We start from the raw sequence: 22,529 nt of genomic DNA on the forward strand, positions 1-22,529 counted from the left end.
GTAGCTACAATATTCTTATATTACGACAGGCCTGTGTACCACACTATGTTGGACCATCTCACAAAGGGATATTCACAGTTACTGGCATTTAGTTGCAACAATGATACATTGCAACAACTTTATATACAGGTCTGGATTTAAGTGAAATGGCACCCTAGATCTACTGTTTCATCACCCCCCATATACACACATACCCTCCAGTCTTCCCCTGTTTTCCCTAATCTTGGGCTCCCCCATACCACGCACACTACTTTTTTTCTTCATTTTCTCTCATTTTGCCTTACTCTTCAGCTTTTTCAAGAAGCCGTAACTCCCTATAGGCTCTGACGTGCATTTTAAAGATTTTTTTCCTTTTTACACAATCTTTTCAACCAATGATGATATGAACAGAAATTATGATTGAGGAAAGAATTGTGTTGCTGTACAGCTTTAGTTTTCCTTGCATTTTTTCAACACATCTTTCCTGAACAACTCAGCACAGTAATAACCATTTAGGAAATAACTCAAATAAGAGGGCCCAAGAAGCAATAGGGTTATAGATGTTTTGGGATGTATCTTGGAGCATTTTCTCAGCTGTTTAATCCAGTGGTGGCCTAAATAAAAAAAAAAAAAAAACATGAGTAAGAAAAGAATTTCAGTCTTATTTGTTTTTTCTTTCAAGAAAAACATAAGTTGTACCCAAGACTTAATGTTCAAATATGACAAAATTATAGCAACAGTAAACGAACAAACTAGTTGTCTGGATACACAAGTCCTATCTGGGAACTGCCTGAATCCCCCCCCCCCCCCCAAAAAAAAAAAAAAAAAAAAGAATGCCTAAGCATTGCTCTGGTGTTAGGCTGGTATGAAACTGCCTGAATCCCCCCCCCCCCCAAAAAAAAAAAAAAAAAAGAATGCCTAAGCATTGCTCTGGTGTTAGGCTGGTATGAAAGCAGAGTTTCAAAGTGCCACAGTTATGTATTTCAAGTGACTTCAGACATACATATGCATAGCATGCCTCCTCACTCCTCAACCCAAACTGTCAAAGGCAGCTACTTGTATGCATTCCTGAAGTGTGATGGTGAGAAAAGTGAAACAAATAATGATTACAGTAATGTATTCTGCTTTGTTGTTCCTAGACAGTACCCTGTCCCTACACAAGCCATAGTAACCTTCTTTCTACACCTCTGAGTTCTATGAGAAAAGTAAAAGAAAATGATGACCATACTTCAGGAATGCATCCAAGTAGCTGCCTTTGATAGTTTGGATTGAGGAGATGTAATAACCACACACACACACACACACACACACACACACACACACACACACACACACACACTTTTATCCTAACAGGGTCCTATCACAGCATGTTCAGGTTAAAGAGCATAATCAGAAGATTAATACATTTTTTTCTCCTGACTTTTCCCCAGCCAGCAACAGCTTTTGTGGGGCCCCTATAAAGTCAAGGATGATTAAGTGAGCCACCTGTATCCATTTATATAGTTTGGCGAGTGAGGGCCCCCAGATTCTTAGAAGATCTAAGTGTCTAAATGTTCTGTGACATATTTTATCCCTCACTTTTGAAATATAATTACTTGTTAGCTACATTTTTTACTGATACCCAGAAGAATAATGTATGTGTCCTGGCATTACTGGGTCTGTGCACCCAGCTAAAAATCACATACTTTTTACGCACGCACACACACACACCGTAGCAATACTACATTTGTACTACTGGTACTGGCACACCAGATCAGTGACTGCTATTTAGCAGTTAACAAACAGTGGCAGGTGTAAGTCACTTTTATTTACCTCAATGAGGTGTAATGCAAACCTATCACTGTCCCTGATTTTGCTCATAATTTTGTTCTCTCCTTCATAAAAAGTATGATTTGCTTGTGAATCATTCAGGACTACAGACAGTCAATAAATCCAGACATCAGAGTTTTATACTTATTGGGCAAAAAAATGCATGTTGATGCAAAATGTGTTATTCTATTTACTTTTTAATTAGTAATATTTAAAACTTGTTCCTGATTTTGAGTCTTTTTATTGTGATATTACTGGTATTGCGTTGAACTCTTCTGCAAAGTTGGGAGTTATAGTATCTGCTCTTCTGCCAGTCTTTATAAAACTCCCTGTACAGGAAAACCATCCTTGAAGATCAGAACCATCAGCTGTTCTTAAACTTCGAGGTATGCATTGAGATCAGTCATGCTGGGCTGATGATCTCTCTAGTGCTTACCTTACCTATGTTCATTAAAAGTTTATTATAACAGAGTCATGTCATAGCCCTGTTCAGGTTTAACAGCGTAATCAGGAAGTTAATAAATTTTTTCCTCCTCATTTTTTCCCAATCAGCCACAGCTTTTGTGGGTCCCCACGCAGTCAAGGATGATTAGGGGGACCCTTGCAGCAGTGGGTATTGCAGGTACCTAAATATGTTAATTTTAGTGGCGAGAATGTTCACCAGCAGGGTTTAACCAAGCCAGGGGCACTATGTCAGTGGGAAAATATTTAATGGAATTGTGAAAGCTGTTGCTTGATAAAACACTGTTACTGTAACCAGCAATATCTTTGAATTTTAAAGGAGATATAAATAAGAGTTATTACCCACGTGGTTTATTAAATATGCAAAATTCTTGTACTAGCTTTTGTTGTTTTGACAGAAATGTTACAAAATATCAAGATAAGATAACTAGTGGTTGGGGGCCCCCAGCGACAGCAGGGTTCGCTGGTGCCTAACTATGATGTTCACACTTGCCACTTTGACTATACATGTATGCTGCCTGTGGTAGGCATTTTCAGACTCTGCAGTTTTCACATATGAAAGCCTCTGTAGGTGAATGTAGGGCCTGCTTGTGCCTCTTACACAATGGAAAGACATCCTTGCTAGTGTTAATATGCCACTTCCCCCACAGATGCTCAAACTGTCCAGTGTAAAATATTTCTAAGCAAAATAATAAATATTTTTTTTTTTAAATTTTTGCTAAGCTGTGCTATACTTATGTAAATTGTGTTTTACTACTGTTTTCGTGGACTCTATGTATGTATAAAATTTTTGACTCTGAGCTTTTCTCCTCGGGCCTCTACTGAAAATGGACATATCCAGTTAGACTAGCCCGGTCAACAAATGTAAAATAAATTAGTATTCAGGTAAATTGTAGGGTGAGGGAGGCTACTAAACAGCATGATACGTTGAATTCACAAATACAATTAATAATTCTATGATCCAGCATTGCCATTGGCCCATATTGAGATTATCTACATAGATTACTTTAAATAATTAAAACAACTGCCCACTCTTCCCTGTTGGCAGCATACCTTGAATGCTTTGTAAGTGCACGAGCTATGTAGTAGCTTCGATGCTGAAAATCTGTGGCTCAGCCTACAGTTTGCATTCTCTCCTTTGGCATGTGTTTAGCTACAAAGTGCAGCATATGTCGTTTTGCATTATTGTTTATGCCTGGGTGAATGTCAGGCTGTAAATGCTGTAATCTAATTATGGGCTCACTTGGGGCTACCATTCTTAAGCTGTAGTTTTTTTTTTTTTTAATTGCTGAAGGAATGCTGTTTTGTGTAGTATGTTTCCAAAAAGGTAGATTAAGAATGCATTTTATAATTACTAATATGCCCTGTTGTTCCATTTTTTGAGATAGTTTAAAAATATGTTTTTGCCCCATAATGGGTCAGTATTATTTCTGGTTACACATGCTGTCTTGTCATACTTTTTATAGGAAAAAATGCGATTGGATATAATAATTATTTAGTTGTCCGCCTTAGGGACTTGGGCTCCTGGTATTCCAAATGCGACTGCATAATTGAAATGCGGTACAGTGCAGCTAGTATTGTACTCCGTGTCTCCTCCCCCCCACAGCAATACGTGGGCATCAGCATTGCTTCATGCATGTTGTTCGGCAAGGTCACTAACAGCACTAACTCCTGAAGAATTGCTTTGATTTCTGTCTATACCAGCCAGGTCTTTGGGGTAACGCAGCTGCTTTCTTTTCTTCCTTGGTCTTTCTCAGCATCCGTCTCCATTAGTTAAATGAAATTTTCTGTTCAGTAAAATGCAGCAAAGCTTTCTCCATGCTACAGAGTGGACGGATGGTTGAGTGATAGCACCGCAGGCTAATTAATGCACTTAGTCACTATTGGTACCACTCTTAATCTTTCTCAGAGAGAAAGCAATCTGTTGCATTTTATTGTTGCTTTTTGTTTTGTCTTGTGGATATGACCTCATGCTGGTAATTTGTTTTTTTTTTCCCTGTCATCTGCTGTTATTGCATGTGTGCTTTTATTAAGTAATTATGGATTTTTAATGACAGATCGCATAGTATAATCATTGAGACTATATTTAGAAGAAATTGCTTACTGTGAATAATGCATGTACTTAGTAAAAGCAATGATGTAATTGTCACCATAGAAGTTGTAAGACCCATAGTGGTGCAAGTTTTTTGTCATAGTGACAGCATAAAAGTTACACTGAAATTGCCTGAGCAACTTTTTTCCTTTTCCTGTTTTAAAAGTCTTTCCAGTTAGTGAACACTAGTAACTGTTACTGCATATGATCTCAAAGCCCTGTTTTGTTGTTGGCCTTAAAGTGGAAGTGTCTCAGGATTTTACAAGTTCTAGATGCTTCTTAGCTTGTTCTGTTGTGCCTTGGGTGTTGTGCTTCCCACGCATGGCCTTTCTGTTGGCATGGAAAAGACTAACATCCATTCCAAGCAGCCGATGCTAAGATATTGGGCTGCTGAGTCTGCAAGTTTGTCCTCTAGTCTTGCCATGAATAGAGCTCTGTGATTCTGCATAGCTGGTTTCTGTGAATGAAGGCTGTGTTTCATATCAGATTGACTGTAAAGCTTTGTCCATCTTAAAAGCTGCAAGAGCAGAACATAGGACACAGCCTGAACCCCACTTTTTTGCTTTAACTAGGAGTTATTTACCTAGCACACTCTGCAAAGACACTGACACTTTTAATACAAGAGCTGTGTCAGAGACTGGAAGGGTGGATGTTGTCTTTTTGCTAACAGCATATGTTTACCTGTTTCATTTTTTTAGTTGTTTTTCAGTCTTTACTTTTCTGCCTCTTGCATGACATTTACAGTGGCCTATAGGTGTCTCTTGCAGTAGCAACTTACTGCATACACAGATGCAGGCTACAGTCACTAGTAAAGCCTTTCATTGTGAAGGTGAAACATAGCAGTTGCTGTCCATGTATGCTGTACATGGTGGAAGGCATGCTTCGACTGCCTTCAGTAACCTGCCTCTTTTCCAAACAACTTAAGGGTTTGCATGTTTGTAGTTCACTTTCAAGGTGGGGGTGGCTAGATACGTGTGCTGCCTGTTTGTCAAACAACTTTTCTGCCAGTCTTTATTTACATGTGAGCTTCCTTTGCTTCGAATGCTTAACTCTGAGAGACAAAAATGTTAATACATGGAATACAGTACAGCTAACAATGTCCTGTGCAACTGTCTGATTCTGTATTTTTCACAGCACGCTCACCACCTGGACTTGCAAAGACACCACTCTCCGCTTTGGGACTGAAGCCACACAGCCCTGCCGATGTCCTGTTACAGCAGTCTAGTTCAGGTAAGTTCTGACTTTGTTCTTTCTCTAAAGACCGTTTAACAAATTAGTGTTTTAGAGAAGTTGACCGTCTGTTGTCCAACTAGCAGCAATGTTTGATCTGTTCTTAATTCATAAGAATGAAAGTTAGACAAGTGAGTTGAAAAGTGACTACAAAGAGCAAAAATGCATAAAATGATATGTTCAGTTGTTGACCTTTCTGATGTGATGTAACAGTATGCTGCGTTGCTTTGCCTTATCAGATGATATGTAGGTATGAATGTTTGTTTTTCTTTAGTGAGTTCACACTGAACAAATATCAGGGCTGTGTGATATGAGTGGTCTGGACTAGGAACTGTGAACGTAACAAGCACAGGTTCGGAACAAACTCCAGTTTTAAAACAGCATCCCTACTGCCTTCTTAGACAACCTAATGTAGGATATCTGTTTCAAAGAAATGAAAGTGTTAGAATGCACACTTACACATACAGACTGACAAAGCTTGACTTATGTATATATTGACTGAACAATTTAGGTATATGTAGTGGGCCTAAAGCAGTTGTAAACCTGTTGTACTGTAGGAGGTGTGGGGGGGGGGGGTGAGTCCTCCCATGGAATGGAGTCTAGCACACATAACACTTCCAGATATTGGTGATTGCTGTTAGGGGTTATTATCCAATGCAATATAATTTATATCAAGAGTGTAGCTAGCCGTATACAGTGTACATGCATGGAAACATTTTTTTACTAAGAATGTCTTGGAATCTGTAATAATGAAAGAGCACAGAATGTTTAGAACTAAGTAAAGAGCTATACAAAACATACTTGTGATAGAAATGTGTCTCTAAAAATAGACATGGTTGAAAATAGCAACAGATTATTTTTGTGTCCCTTTGCTAGGTAGGTAGTGGCAACATTTTGAATGCGGAGTACATTTTTCAAATGTTATTTGGGAGGTGGGGGGCCACAACAGCTATAGGTCTGCGTATGCAATCTAAACTTATGGCTACTGCCATGATTTGTATTCAGAAGCATAACATAAGGGAAGGCTAATTAGAGACTGCAGTCTGAACAGTTGTAAATTCTACATTACCCACAACAAATGACAAGTTTAGTATTCAGGCTTAAATGTAAGACACTGTGTCTACTGAAATGAAAAAAAAATGCATCTGACAGTCCCCTTACTCCCACCCCTTTACCCCTGGTAGTTGCTTAAACACCCGGAACAAATTGTATTTAATAGACATAAGTACAATCATGCCATATTGATTAGTGGAAGAATTATGCTAGTCACCTTTTTCAATTTTCAAAATAAAAATTTTCCCATCCTGTAAGCATCTAATTCAAAGTGCTGCATACAGCAGTAAATCAATATCTGCCAGAAGTGCAAGCTTAGAAATTATCTTAATGCCATGCCCACGCAGTAATGAAGGAATGCAGATGGATAACAAACACTAAATGCAGAGTGGCATTATTTGTTTATTTTTTTTAATTAATTTATTTTTTTTAAGTAAAACATTTCCTTTTTTAAATAATGTCCTTGTGTAGCATAACAAGATGATTTATTTTAATCTGTTCTTTGGTTTAAATATGCATAATAAAGCTATTATTCAAAGGGACAATGCACAATGGTAAATGAGCCATTTAAGCTCAGTCACACAGTGTCCTGTTATAGAATAGTATTTTTCAGAAAAGAGAACCTATGTATATTTTAAGCAATTCTGTAGTATAAAACTAATATGGTATGTCTGGCTTTGTGTAAAGAAGTTATACCCACAGCTAGCCTTTACAGTCATTGGCTTTACTTTTTTGGCCAAACAATTCCAGCACAGGGTAAACACTTAATTGTCAATGATCAAACTCCATGCATTACCAAATTATTTCAGAGTGCAAGCCTCTAGCATCTTCAGGAGTATAAGCATGTTTATGGTAAGCGACATATCCCCCTGTGAGGCACCCCAAAGCTGTGTAGGTTACAAGACCATGTCTTTGCATCTTTCAGTAAATTTGTGAGCAGTATCTGTGGGCTCACACTTTTAAGATTTACCTGTATAGCTTCATTTTGGATTAACCAGTTGCCTTGTATCAGTGTCTGTACCTTGATTCCTGTCTGACTTCACTTCCACGCCACCCCAGTAATGGTAGTCTTTTACCTAGCACTGGCACTGCATCCCTTGTAGATGACATCTGCAGCTGTATGAGTAACCGGGGATCTGCACTTCACTTGTGAGATAAACAGAATTTGCAGAAGTGACAGACATGTGCCTCAAAGGATCTCCATGCTGTGGAATAGGCTCCCCATCCATGTAAAACAGAGTTCATCAATGACCCTATTCAAACAAAACCTTGAAAATTGGTTGACAAATCATAAATTTACCCCCATCTGGCCCCTATACCACTTATAGACAGAGGACGCTAATAAGAAAAGTATTATTCTAACTAACAGTTCCCCTTATAAATCTTTAGCTACCTGTCTGTGAACATGCCCCCCCTCCCCATGATACTTGGGACTCAAATGGTTTGGGGTGCATGGCTAGGCTTGTAAAGGTCATAATGGTCATTAGCCTATTAACAACCTATGAATACACGCTACTGTATGCAGCTGCCTGTTGCGATTCATTTTCAGCTGTGACCACACACTACCTTCTACCCCCTGCAATCTGTTTGTGCAGTGGACATGATGATGCCCAGTCCATTGTAATGACAGAGTGAAGAGAACATTCTTTGGCAGAGTTCGGTGTTTTTTCCCATAACCCTTTGCTGGCATAGAGCACTTGATGTACAAACTAAAGCCGTATTGAAATGGCATGCGTTATGGGTGGAAATCAACAGATGGAACAGATATGACCTTTTATCTCAGCACTGTTGCTGGCGATATGACCTTTTATCTCAGCACTGTTGCTGGCATACTCTGCATCATGAAACAGGCCAATTATTTCTGCTCTTTTCACACTCAGCTGGGCTGTTTTACATTGTGCAATCAGTTTGTGCAGGTAGTCTGAAGACCCCAGCATAACTGCTTGAACTTTCATTACAGTCATAGAAGCACACAGCACACACAGCATGCTTAGGTCAGTGTTCTCAGGTGCAAGTAATAATCTGACAGTTAAACTCATTTGTTGCATGACTGAAGTTCCAAGGCCCACAATGAAATGACATTAGATCTAAACATGTGTGATGCAGAATAAGGTAAAACAAATGGCAAAGAAGTCTGTGTATTGGTGTAGATAGGTAAACCTTTGCCTGCTTCTTAGCTTAGCTAACATAAGTTACTTCTCTGGATAACAGGAGGTATTGGGTTGGAAGGAATGGGAGCTGATGTCTGATATGGTGTAACCCTTCCAAGGAGAGGAGGATGGTTTGGACCTGTTAAAAATCCACTGTCTAGGGAAAGGCGCATAAAAGTGATCATTATACACAAAGACTAGGGAGCAGAAGTCCTGACAAGGAGTGTATGCATTCAAGCTGAGCAATGTGGGCATGAAGAAGCACACAACCACAGTGGGGGCTTGGTTTTGTAGGGGATTGCAGTTGTAATGCAAACCTGTATTTCTTTAAGAAATTGGCAGTTTTGACCTCTGACCTTCGAGTTCCCAGTTATACATGTTGTGTAGTCTTATTTATGTTCTGCTTTCTCTGAAAACAAAGATATAGTGATGAAGTTGGTAGCATGCAGTCCTCCTTTTTGTATTTACAAATGCCAAATGTAATATGTGGTGTCAGAAATAACTGCAAATAAGTTGCTTCAGCTTGCATTTGAGAAATGGTGTAGCTACAGCCATCTAGGAAGCTTTTCTCTTTTCAGGATAATTATTTTGAGGACTGTAAGTTGTAGTTGCAGAAATTCAATTTATTCCTGCGAGTGTTATGTTCTAGAAGCCTGAAACAATGTAGTGTGCTACATTGCTGTATATCATAAGAGAAGAAGCCCTGAAAATGTATAATGCATCTGAGTGTTAAGATGGAGAATGAGAGGGAGTTTGTGTAATGAAAGACAACATATCATTTCCTGTGGGGAAAGTAAAAATGCCTTATAAAGACCCCATTGAGCCTATCGATGATTAGTCCATCAAAGAACTGGTACAAAATCTGCGACTTTGGTGAGCTTACATATATATTACTATGAGGTGTGTGTGTGTGTGTGTGTGTGTGTGTGTGTGTGTGTGTGTGTGTGTGTGTGTGTGTGTGTGTGTGTGTGTGTGTGTGTGTGTGTGTGTGTGTGAGATCCAGAATGAGCAGAGGAGTGACAGATTCTTTTACAGAATCTGATTATTTTAATGTGACTGAGTTGTACAAAGCAAGTGAAACTACTTTGACAGTGAAAAGAATTAAGAGAGTTTGACTTGTGTATATGGCTTTGAGACAGAAAAGTTAAAAAAAAAAAAAAGAGTAAAAGTAGGTACAAATGAATCATGAGTACTTTGGGAAGCATAAAAAGCGTGATCATTTTGTTATTCAGGAGTTCTATGTGAGATGAAGCTATATATGCATGTTAAGCAAAAATAACCTGCAGTTAATCCAGTGTGTAGGAGCTGTGGAAAAAATCACTTTTGTAAATTGTATAAAATGAAAGAAAATAATTTTCAGTAGAATATGTTGCATGTATCCAAATCAAATCATATAAAAATTGTTTGTTGGCATAATTTTTACTGAAAATGTGTAGACAGAAATTAGTGTGCAAGAAAATGGCACAAGGATATGGTAGCACAGAATCATTTTGGAATTTGTGGCAGTAAATTTCAGATTTATAAGCCACGGTCGTGCAGCGGTAGCATTGTTGCCTCACAGCAAGAGGTTCTCCCGTTCGATTCTCAGCTGGAGCTTCTTCTGTGTGGAGTCTGTATGTCCTCGCCATGGTTGAGTGGCTTTCGAAAGACATGCGTAGAATGGGCGTGCCTTCATTGAAGGTTGGGCATTGAGCTGGCACCTCGGCACGCGTAAAAAATCTACTGCCAATCATTAGCGGACCGGAGTTCTGCTGAGGTGACCCCTAACCGGGAAAAGACGAAAGAAGAAGAAGAATTTAGAGTACACACTGGCAGTGTGTGTAATATAATATTTATTAAAATCTAAAAAAGAATGAACTGAAGTCATCCGTGTGCAAATGGCTTACTCATTCATATCATCATGTAAAGCCATTGCATCACAAAGTGCTTACACAGGAAATGAATGAATATAAAATGTAAAATTAAATTCTGGATAGTACAAAATAGCAACTGTGCATTCTGTCTTGGTTGTTTGACTTATCAAATATGAGATATGGTAAAAAGAATATACAGCAAATCCATATTTGTAATTTGAATCTAATTGAAATGCCTCAGTGATAGTTTGGTTAATAAGTAGAAAGGTTTCTATATGGTTTAACCTCCTTTGCAAGGATTACATCATATTCAGATTGAACTTGCAGTGTCAGCAGCAATACATTTAAAAAACTCCACTCCTTCATCCATTTACTGGTGAGTTTTCTGGCTCTCATCCTCCTGTAGTTTTGCAGTTGCTTTGGTGAGTATGCAAATTCTAAAAATATCTAAGCTTTACATATGTCTCATGTTCAACATTAGCCAGTAATATGCATGTTTCAGTTTTGACACAGTATCCCTAAAAAATATCATTAGTGTCTGTACCACATTAACCGTTTTGATAAAGGAGCCAAAATGGTGTCTAAACAAGTACATTTCTGTGTTTGTATTGTAACAGAGTAAGTGTAATATATTCTGAATGTAGTCATCTTGTCGACCTCTGACTATATGTTTATTTCCCTGACATTTGCATTTGGGGGAAGAAAGATTAGACTAGCATTTAAAAAAAAGACCTCAGTAGAGAAATCTGTTAATGGGGTTAGTCAAACAAGTTATCCTTAAGTACAAGGAAATAAAATGCAGGAAATCGGATAGAAAAATGTTTAGATATCCATGTGTTGAATAGGATTGTTGACAAGGCAAATGAATTAGAAAAAGATGATATCAAGAGAAAATGGTCTAAAGTCTAAACTAACAAGTGACTTAAATGGTTATGTACTTATTTTTGCTTTGTTGATCTGGTTGGCCCTGTGAAGTTACTGCCTAATTTTAGAGGGACCCAGGATAGGGGCATTATACAATGATGATAACATTAAAGCAAAGTAGCTTGATACAACATTTGTAATTAACAACTTAAATTTAGGGATAAAACTCTGTAATAGTTAAATCAATAGTAAAGTTGCAAAAAGACCAAAATAGAAACCTTGCTACCACATCCCTTGTGTAAATACTAACAACTAGTTTTCTTATACTAATATCTAATCATTCAGTAACAGTCGAGTGTACATAATGTGTATAGTTAAAGCTAATAGGTTTTAGGTGTACGGATACACATCCTCATATCTGAATAATAAACGCATGTTGTTGAATTTACTACCTCCAACTATCCTATGTCAATTTCCTAATCACTTGTATAATGAAAAGTGAATACATTTTCTTGTAATATTGGAAAGATTATACTAGTATTTTAAGCAGGTTCTACTAAATATATCCAATTACTTGTTTTGAGCATATATGTCTTGTGTGACTTGTAATTAAGTCTGTATCTGTATATTAAAAAAATGATAATAAAAATCAGATTGCAAAAAAAAAAAGTTGCAAAACACTGGATTAATAGTACTCTAAGCAGGAAAGATCAGTTACTGTACAAGGCAGAGTTGATATAGAGTAGTACAGAATAATGTTATGGCTATATAGGCAAAAACTTAGTAAAGTTATGTATTTTTTATTTATTGTAGTGTCAGACTAGGTGAGGAGCCCATTTTCAGCGAAGACCCGGGGAGAAAAGCTCCAAAATATATTGCTTGAATACAGCAGAATAAACATGATTTGATAATATCCATTTTACAAATATTTTTGCATTACCAGTTAACATAAAAGATACTTTTTTTAAAAAATAGCAAAGAATCAAAAAGTAGCAGAGAAGGTAAAACACTATAGATTTACATTATAAAAAATTCAGGGTGTAGTCCCAACATGTGTTATGTGGAGGCAAGAGAAGTGTGGGTGAACTACATAGGTGTTTTAGAGAGTACAGGTTGAAGAGTTGAAGACTGACATACTTAACATGGGCAATAAGTAGCGTTTAAGATGGAAGAACATCTTTTTGTTAATATAGCATTGTGAAGAGATGAGGGTGTGTGGAAATAGAAACTGAGGTTGTATAATGAGATACTGTGGTAGTGGTGGATTGCATAGTGCAGAACGTCTTGATTGGATACAGACGTGTTTGTGAATTAAAGAAAATTTATAGTCCAAGATCAGGAGTGATTTAAGAGATTTTAACAATGAGAAAAGAGATAGTTGTAAAAAACTATGAAAAGGAGTTGATGGAGAGTAATGCATTTTTTATGCAATGGCGTTTTGCTTATTTGTATATAATGCGTTGTGCATGCTTGTTTTATATACGCGCACAGACAAATATTTATATTGATATACGAGTGTGTATTGCATATTGTGATGGATCACATTAAATTCTGAAGGACTGGTGACCAGAAATTTTGTAAATAGGGATACAAATGTTGTATTTAGAGCTATTATAGTAATTATTTTATTTTTGTAAATAAAACAGTTACTCCAAGCAGGAAGATTATGTCTCTTTAAGAGCAGAGAGAAACTTTGCTGTATTAATCAGAACAGCTTAATTACGCTATTAAAGTTGTATAAATGAAGGGCTGAGGAAACTCTGCAATGTTTTGTTTGCCCTTCTTGATGGGGGGGTTTGATGTCCGGAGCAGATGTTGTGGAAGACAGAAATCTATAATAAAGGAAGCCCTGGAAAATGACACCAAGTGGAAGCTGGAGAATGTTCCTGCTACAGGAATTTAGAAAACAGATATGTTGAGAGGCTCAGAGAAACACACACACACACACACACACACACACACACTAACTACAAGAAAATGGAAAAAAACTGAAACATAGTTATATGGTACTGTGTTGAAGGATTTGCTGTACTCTTTTTAAGCCATATTTTGGAAAGAATCTTAATTTTTTGTATAATAAAACTTTATGTTCTGTAAGACTGGTGCCTCTGCTGCTTTTAATAGTCAACAATATATTGTAAGTCCCAACAAATACAGGAGACATCATGTTATTTAAAAACACGGGTTTATTGTACCCATGTAACAAAGAAATTAAAATAACAGCTGTCTTGGGTTTTTAGTTTAAAAGCAAACAAAACAAGGACTGACCTTTGGTGTGCAATAATGTAAGAAAAACATAATTTTTGTTAAGTTTCTATAGTCTACTCACCCCCCCTTAAATCTGCTGCCTGAATTATTCAGGCTATTGAACTCACTCAGGTCTCAATTCCAGATCACTGTCATAGATACTCCATTTGGTGCACTTCATGAATAATCCCCAGCAGGGCTAACCTACTTCATACCTTCAGGGTCTTCTTTCATAATGATACTCTAAATGAGGAACTAAACTTCTGGAATCCTTGGAATTGGGAACCTCTTTTTACGTAATGGTAATTGCTAATTAAGACCTCAATACTGGCTAATACATGAGAGTTTCCTTATTAGCTCTTTTTGAGAATTTTCCCACATTTTACACTGCAGCAGATTTAAAGGCACATTTTCAACATTTATATGCAACATGTTACTGTGCATGTTTGTGTGTAATATATATATATATATATATATATATATATATATATATATATATATATGTAATAACTCCTAAGTATATTGTGATTATTCTTGCTTATAAAATTAATTGCTAATGTGCCAGAGGAAGAGAGTCAATGAAATTATCTGTAATTGGATGAACATGTGGATTTTTTGATCTAGCTTTATTTGACTAGGTATTTGAACTCTTAGCATTACCAATAGTGCATTCTTCAAGAAAGTTACTATAAATTTGAAGAATAGACTAGTGAAGAGATTGATTCACGGAATGTATAGACATGATTAACTAAAATTTTGACAGCACCGAGCCAGTAAACAGCAATGTTTTTTTTTATTTGGTACAAATTGGTATTTGTAACAATCTACAATGAAGCTGTGAAAAGAATAGTGTCACAATTCAAGAAGTTTGAACACCATACCATGAGGAAAGTGTTTGCTTGATGCTAATCAAAGAATGTGGAAAATTGTTTGATGAGGAAAGTTCAAGTCTGTATATTTCTCAGTCACCTGTGGGATAGTAGATAATTCTCAGGCTTCCACTTGGTATATCTTCAGCACCTGAAGTTATTCAAAGTGATAGGTATATACTAGGTAATTGACCACTCAGATCAATAATCAGCTTAATGGTGTTTGTAATATTCTTGATAGCATACTGATATGGAATCAGACTAATAACAAAACATGGTGTGAGATTGACTAGGTTATTGAAGAGACTAAGAGAAATTAATTCAGATTCACAGAAATGTAAAACATGAGTTGCAGAACTGTGATACCTAGGTTATTTTTAACATCTGAAGTCTTGAAATTAGGCATTGAGAATGTCAGAATAATAGAGCAAATAACATTAACATACTAGCCACCCAAACCAAAGGTAATACGCTTAAAGTTAAGATGCATGTTTTTGTAGGACTCAGCTGGCTGTTGTTAAACTGTCTTTTGTCTGTATACACAACTTGTATCACAACTGCCTAACACTCACTGGCCAACCAACATATTTTTAAACAACATACCAGACTATCAACTAATAGGATGCTAAATTAAGTAAAACTGTGTTGCAGAATTTTTACATCTCCTTTCATAGTGTCATGGGAAGCCATAGCTAGAAGTGCACCAATTCCTAAACTTGAGTATGGCATAATTAAGAAGGATTTATATGGCAAGGAGTGGAGACTCATAGGAGTACGTTAATTGGAAGTTGTTGTGTTTTTCTGCTTTTCCCAGTTAGGGGTCGCCACAGCGGAACTCCGGTCTGCTAATGATCGGCAGTAGATTTTTATGTGTCGAGTTGCCAGCCCTGATGCACAACCTTCAACGAAGGTACGCCCATTCACGCATGTCTCCACACAGAAGACGCTCTAGCTGAGAATCGAACAGGACAACGTCTTACTGTGAGGCGACAACAATACTGCAGCACCACCACCGCAGTTACATGTACGTTAATCGGAAGAAACTGTGGAATTAGCTGCTGTGTGTTATCTGTGCTTTACCTGTGGATTTTCTGGGAATCTTAAGTTGTAGGTACACCTGTTGGTAATATGGAGCTTATCCTTGAACTGCAAAATTAAGAAAAGGAAGTACATGGACTGCTATTTTTTTTAAAGACTTTAATGAAATTGAATTGTATGTGGCCTGAATTGTGTACTTTTATAGTACTTAAATAACTTTGAGCAGACATTCATACACTCTTTAAAAAAAATGCACGTAAACCATAGAGTCTTCAAGATGTTAGCTAGGTTATACCACATTAAAATACTATGATCTTAATAAGTAAGTCACATTAGCCACATTAAAATACTATGATCTTAATAAGTAAGTCACATTAGAATTAGATGCCAGCCAAAATTGAAGTGGTGCATTGATTTTACAAGAAGATAAATTAGATGCTTATGGTATGCTCTGATATAAAAAAAAAAGTTCTATTTCCTGTAGTGTGTGGTTGTGAATAGTTGCTTGAATACACTTATAGGACATTGTTGGTTAAAATAGACAATAAGCCAGTACAGAGTTTATTTAAAGTCTTTGCCCAAGGCACTGTCTACACTCCAGAGAATTGTGTTGTGATTACAGAAGTAAGATTTACTGTTAAACTGTAATCCTTAAAAAGCAAGGAAACTGAGACATTCCTATGTTGCGAAAACAGGAAGAAGAATTGCTTGGTGAAGAGCTGAATGTTAATGGAATAAATTCACAATTGCTTATGGCTGAAAATAAACTAAAGGATTTTTAACAGTGTGTGAAGAATGCTTCAATAGTGCAGATACTTTCAGTATTCAATATGGGAGCATGATCAAAACGCAGGTCTACTGTGAGGAAAGATGTATTGGCAAATTTTCATTAAAAAAAAAAAAAAAAAAAAAAAAAAAAATATATATATATTAGATTGCATGCGTCATGATAGATTAGGCTACTGAAAGCTAACTTGGTGAGAATACACGAGTCAAATAGAAATTATGAAGTGTAAAGAAAGACAGGAATGTCATTGCAAATAGATGATGTAGTTCCAAATTCTGCTGTGTTGAATGCGTATCACAGCAATAATCCAAATGGAAAATTGACCGGGGTGCTCTTAGAGCAACTGAGCATTCAGTTCCAGGAAGATAGCGGAGCAGAGTAGGAACAGATTTGCTTCAGTACCAATACTGTTTTTTTTCTGAAGATTATGATTGAGTGTTTCACAAGTGTCTGAAGTTAATCGATGCTACAAATTATGTGACCAGTGTACTAATAGCTACACTTTCAGACAATTGAATTCCAGATGTGATAATGTCCGGTAGCATTTCTCAAGATACAAGTATGAAAGACTTTTAATGTAGTTGGAGTTTCAACATTTAACATTGTCCTAAGTGATCACAGTCTAGCAGTGTAGTCAGAAAGACTGTACAGAGTGCCAGAAACCTCACAAACAAATGACAGAGCATTAGTGGTGACTTTTAAACAGACGTGCAGTTGTCTTTACTGGAATATGTGAATACCCAATTGCAAAGTGTAGCTTTTTTCCACCTGATTCATAGATTTTGAGAGAGTAACTTATATCCTATATATGCACTTAACACCTGAATGTTCGAGCTATGTATAAAAGGGAGCAAGACAACAAAAAATGCTGGGATCAGAAAACAAGAAAGTGGTAGAGTTAGAATGCAGCCCATAGAGAAGTAGGGGGAATGTGTGGTTATGAAACAGTGTGAACAGCCAGTCGTATCTTTTATTTGTATTGAGGATGGAAGTATGCTGAATGGAAATCAGAGAGACTGCTACATGTGAATTAGAGTGATTGGGTTGAATACAGAACTTGTGTTTTCAGTGCCTCTTTGTGTCCATCAGTGCATCTAAAGAAGTGTCTTGAGAGAGATTTTCACTAGGGTTTGAGGAGATTAGAATCTCTCCAGGTCCAAAACCGCCACAGAGACTATCAGTTTGTTTTTGATGTTATTAGTATGTAAAAAAAAAAAAATAGATAATGTCACCAGTTCACCACCACCACTAGTCTCACAAACTAAAAAAGATCACTGCCACTGACCAGTTAAACATATATAAACTATATTTTAGAGTTTTTCTATTTGAAAAATGTGGATGTATTTAGGTTAAAATTTTTACTGATATTAGTTATTGGGGCAAGTGTTGATTTATTATGTCTTTTTTAATTCTATTATTCATTTAATGCAATTGGTCACATGGTTACTGCTGGTTTTATTTAAGCTGTGGCTATTCTGTTTTTATTTGTTCTGATAAAGTCTGGATATTTGATACCAGCCAAACATGCTTAACTATAATTAAATGTTTTGAGTGACCTTAGTGGCAGTGATGTTTTTCAGTTTGTGAGATTACTGGTGGTGGTTAATTGGTGACATTATCAGTTGATTTATGTGCGTATATATTTGTAAGTCATATAACGTGCCGTAATTTACTGCACAGGGGAGCAAAAAGAGGGCCAGCAAAGCACCTGAAGGGCTCCATTATGGAGGTACTCAAGAGATCAAACAGAAGACAGATCGATAAATGATGAAGAAAACAAATGTTTATGGAATACACTATGTACATATACTTACATCTTCTCTGGTTCATTGTCTAATGGGTGGAGTTGGAAAGACATTTCTATTTTGCCTGTAATGGGCACTTTTCTTTGTAACATTCCTTTTCAGCCTTATAAACCATTCCCCAAGAAGGGCAGCTACTGTTTTCCAGACTACAGCACTTCACAGCTTCTACCTAAACATTTTTGTAGGTCAGACTGTGATGTCCTTACATTCAATGCTGCAGTATTCATTACCATATGGGATTCTCTGCCGCAGAAGCATGAATATCCGACCAGTCTACCAAAGACTACTTGTTGCTTACTTAAAAGGTATGCTGAACATCACCCAAATGCTTCCTACGTAGCATAGGGCATAAAGATGATTTTCAGGCCTGCCATAAACAGAACTTTTGTTGCCAGTTCTGAACGTATCTTTTCATCATTGGTCTGTTTTCCTGTGTCCGTTTCTGCCAGTTGAACGCATTTTTGTTCTCCAGGGTCTACCTGTGCCTGCTTGCTGACTTCTTTGCAGTTGCAGATAAGTGCCCTGTTGGAATTTTTGGAGGAGACAGATTCCCCGTAAAGACCACCATGATTTTTTTGCCTAGGAGCCTGTCATGACCATACGTCTTAATTGCTTCCTTTGCCCAAGTTATTGCCTTTGACAAGGACAGCAGAACTATGGAAAGGTTGGGTAAGAAGGTTTACACTTCTGCTACCCTAGCTTTTAGGGCTATTAATTATCAGCCCCATATGTCTAGGTATGTGTTGGCTGTTCTTTATCAGGCCTATCAAGTTATTTCTGATGTTCCAGACACTGAGGATAAAACTTCTGTTCTGTTCTTTCCTTGCTAGGGACTTCCTGTAAAATCATTCGTCATTCTGTTAAATGTAGTCATGATGCAGTAGATGCCTCTTCTAGGTCTGCTGTTTTTGGTTCAGTAATGAGATGCCCTTCTATTCCCATGTTGCTGTATTCATAACCTTTTGGTTATCCTCTGCTTAGCTTCCCAAATGTCCAGCCAGTATACAAAAGCTTTAGTCACTGCAAGGTACGTGGGATGTCTAACATTGGCCGTAGGGTGTGTGGGCCATAAAAGTGATGTCTGCACGTACCTTTCCTCAAGAACTTCTCTGCCACCAGTTGAACGTCAGCTCTTCCTGCTGTCTCTGCCATCAGATCTTCAGATTTGATAAGTACCCCCATTGCAGTCATTTTCTTCTCTTTTTGGTCACTGCATGCCTGGTTAAGTTCGTGTCACCCAGGAAAGGAAAGTGTAGGTACGGACATCAGATCCCCCATAAGTATGCCCACGACCTCTGCCTTTTCTGTCTCGGGCCCAGCCATGACCATAAAACCTGAGCGATTTGTCAGGCCTTCATTCCTAAGGCTCTCCACAGCCATCTGCATGCCCTAAACATCAGCTTAGAAAATCAGCATCTTAAACGTCTGGCTCTGGCATTGGAAGGGCCATCCGTTCAGACTGTAGAGCCACCAAAAAAGAAGGCCAAAGCTTCCGGGCCTGAACCTGCTGCTGCACCTCCTCCACCCAGCATTCCCCTGTGGCCGACATTCACCTGGAGGAAAATATGGAACCAGCCGAATTAGGTATAGTGAGTACCATTCGGGAGGCCACAGAACCCAGGGGAGAAAGCATGTCCATGGAGGTTTTGCAGACATCAGGTGCTGACAATGCAGGGGAACCTTGGCTTGCAGTAGACGTCCAGACAGGTCCTTCCACTGCTTTAGTACAGTCTTAACCAAGGTCTTCCTTAGGCCCTACGCCCTGCAGGCCTACCTCTTTCTTAAAAAGGAAACAAAAGACAAAACATGCCTCTCCTCCTCCTCCAGAAAGCCTGCCTCCTTGGCAAGCTTTCTGTCAAAGCTTATTTAATGCCTTAATGGCCCTTAGGCCTTCTATGCCTGCTTTCCCTCCTGCTGCCCTTCCAGTTATCAGTCCTAGTTCACCACATGAAGGCCCTCTCCCTCTTGAAGCTGAGCACTCTTCAGATTCCTCTTCAGAGGACTCCCTTTCCTGTGCCTCTCAGTTGCCTTCCTCTCTTGGGCATGCCACCCCTGAGGAGGACTCTGCTGAGGCAGACTCCCCAGGAGAGAATCTCACCTTTGGTGAAACCATGTCTAGAATGAGAGAGTTTTTTAAATGAGATTTGTCTGAAATGTCCGAAGTTCAAAAGAGATGTTATGAACTCTTACAAATGGACACACATTCACCTTCCGCCATCCCTCCAGTCATACCAGCCTTTTTGGATGCCTTCAATGCAGCCTCTACAAATCTTGATTCCCAGCCACCAGCCCCTAGAAGGCCTGACAGGTTTTATAAGGTCCCAGAAGGGGCCAAACTTCTGATTAAATGCCCTGTTGCAGACCCTGGTACTGTTGCAGTCTCTGCAGAAAAACCCTCCATATTACTTCCCCACACCTCTGTCCTTCCCACTGATAAGGACAGTAAGACCATGGAACGCATATACACCTCTGCCACTTTGGCTTTTAGGGTGGTTAACTACCGGACACACATGTCTAAGTATGTCCTGGCCCTTTTGTCTCAGGTTTCTAAACTTTTGGCTGATCTCCCAGACTCGCCTTCTAAGGCACAAATATCTAGCCTCATCTCCTTGTCCTCTCAATTGATAAGACACTCTGTCAGATGCAGCTATGCTGCTGCAGAGGCCTTGGCAAGATCTGCAGCTTCTGCCTCAGTGCTTAGAAGGTATTCTTGGCTGAGACTTCAACCCCTACCTGATGATATCAGGGTTAAACTTCTGGATGCACCCTTGGACAATTATGCCCATTTTAGGGCTAAAGAGACAGAGCTTTGAAAAACTCTTCAGCAAAAGGGAAGGAATTACAAGACTTACAACATTTGTTTGTGCCTCCAGTCCCTAAATTCCATACAAATTATCCCACCAAAACACAGTTCATCCAGAAACATTCTGCTCCTACCCCTCATTCTAGGCACAAAAAGAGCTCCAGGAAGCAGCAGCCTCTGTCCAGGCCTGCTCAGACTCCAGTTCAGAAGCCTCAGTTGCAGGACAGGGCAGGTAGTCCCTTCACCTCCTGTGGATTCTAAACCCCTATCCCAAAGTCATTCTCACTGTCTTCCCGTCTGGCAAAGCATTACCTCAGACAGATGGGTCTTGTCCATTTATAGAAAAGGGTAACTTCATGACTTGGGTCATTCCTCTCTCCTTAAGAGACATCCCATAACCACCAAAGGACCAGCTTCCCCTTATCCAGACAGTATTAGACAGCCTCCTCTCTCTCAAGGGACTGTCCAGTCTGTCCCTCTGTCAGAGAAGGGAAAGGGTATTTACTCCAGAGTTTTCCTAGTTGCAAGGAAAGATGGCCCATGGAGACCCATCCTGGATCTCTCCCACCTCAACCTTTTTCTACAAGTACCCACTTTCCACATGCTTACACCCCAGACTCTTTTTTTTTTTCCCCACTGCTAATGCCTCAGGCATTTCTGGCCACTTTGGACATCAAAGATGCCAATCTACATATCCCCATAAGGCCCAAATATAGGAGGTATTTACATTTCTGTGTGGGTTCCGCATTTTCAGTACAAAGGGCAAGGCAGAGAACTGTCTACTCCTCCAAAGGTATTCACCAAGTGTATATCTCCAGTGGTAGCCTATTGCATGGTGCAAGGGATTCAGATTTTTCCATACCTGGACAACCTCCTGATTCAGACAGATTGTTCCACTTCCCTACACATCTATCTCCAAAAAGTCCTCTCTATCCTGCAGTTCCTGGGTTTCAACATCAATTTCCCCAAGTCCAAACTAAACCCTTCTCAGGACCAAGTTTTCCTGTGGTGCCAAATAAGGACAGATGTCATGAGGGCATTCATTCCACCACAAAAAGTGGAATGCCTGAAGCTATATCTGCTGTCTATCCTCCATGCCTCTGCTGTGACAGCGAGACAATATCTCAGACTCCTAGGACATATGGCCTCCACTATACCTATGTTGCCACCGGCAAGACTCCACATGAGAAAACTTCATTGGTACCTGAAGTCCACATGGACCCAACACTCCCACCCTTTGGACCACAACATTCCCTCCCTGCCATGCCTAAGGAAGGAGATCCTTTGGTGGTTGGATCAAGTCTCTCTCTCAACCCAGGACTTCCATTACAACCTCTCACCCCATTCCAGGTACCTCAAACCTTGAAGGTGCAGGGTACATGGATAAGCGACCCTTCAAGTGGGAGCACATCAACATCAGAGAAATGAAAGCCATCATCCTTGCTTTGAAGGTTTCCAACACATTCTGAAGCAAGGCCCCTTGAAGTT

At 38.7% G+C, this 22,529-nt stretch overlaps 1 protein-coding gene across 8 annotated transcripts in view; it reads left to right on the forward strand.

Annotated features, from left to right (window-relative positions):
- The window catches only part of TNS1 (tensin 1), a 2,530,757-nt gene that overhangs the window by 2,200,299 nt on the left and 307,929 nt on the right, over nt 1–22,529 (forward strand). For all 8 annotated transcript variants that reach the window (XM_044075133.1, XM_044075132.1, XM_044075134.1 and 5 more), the window contains one exon: nt 5,477–5,572. In XM_044075133.1, the coding sequence (XP_043931068.1) occupies nt 5,477–5,572 (96 nt within the window). The remainder of the gene's footprint in view (nt 1–5,476; nt 5,573–22,529) is intronic.

Source organism: Protopterus annectens, chromosome 6.part0, assembly GCF_019279795.1.
Source record: "Protopterus annectens isolate FY-2018-M chromosome 6.part0, PAN1.0, whole genome shotgun sequence".
NCBI classification, from domain to species: Eukaryota; Metazoa; Chordata; order Ceratodontiformes; family Protopteridae; genus Protopterus; species Protopterus annectens.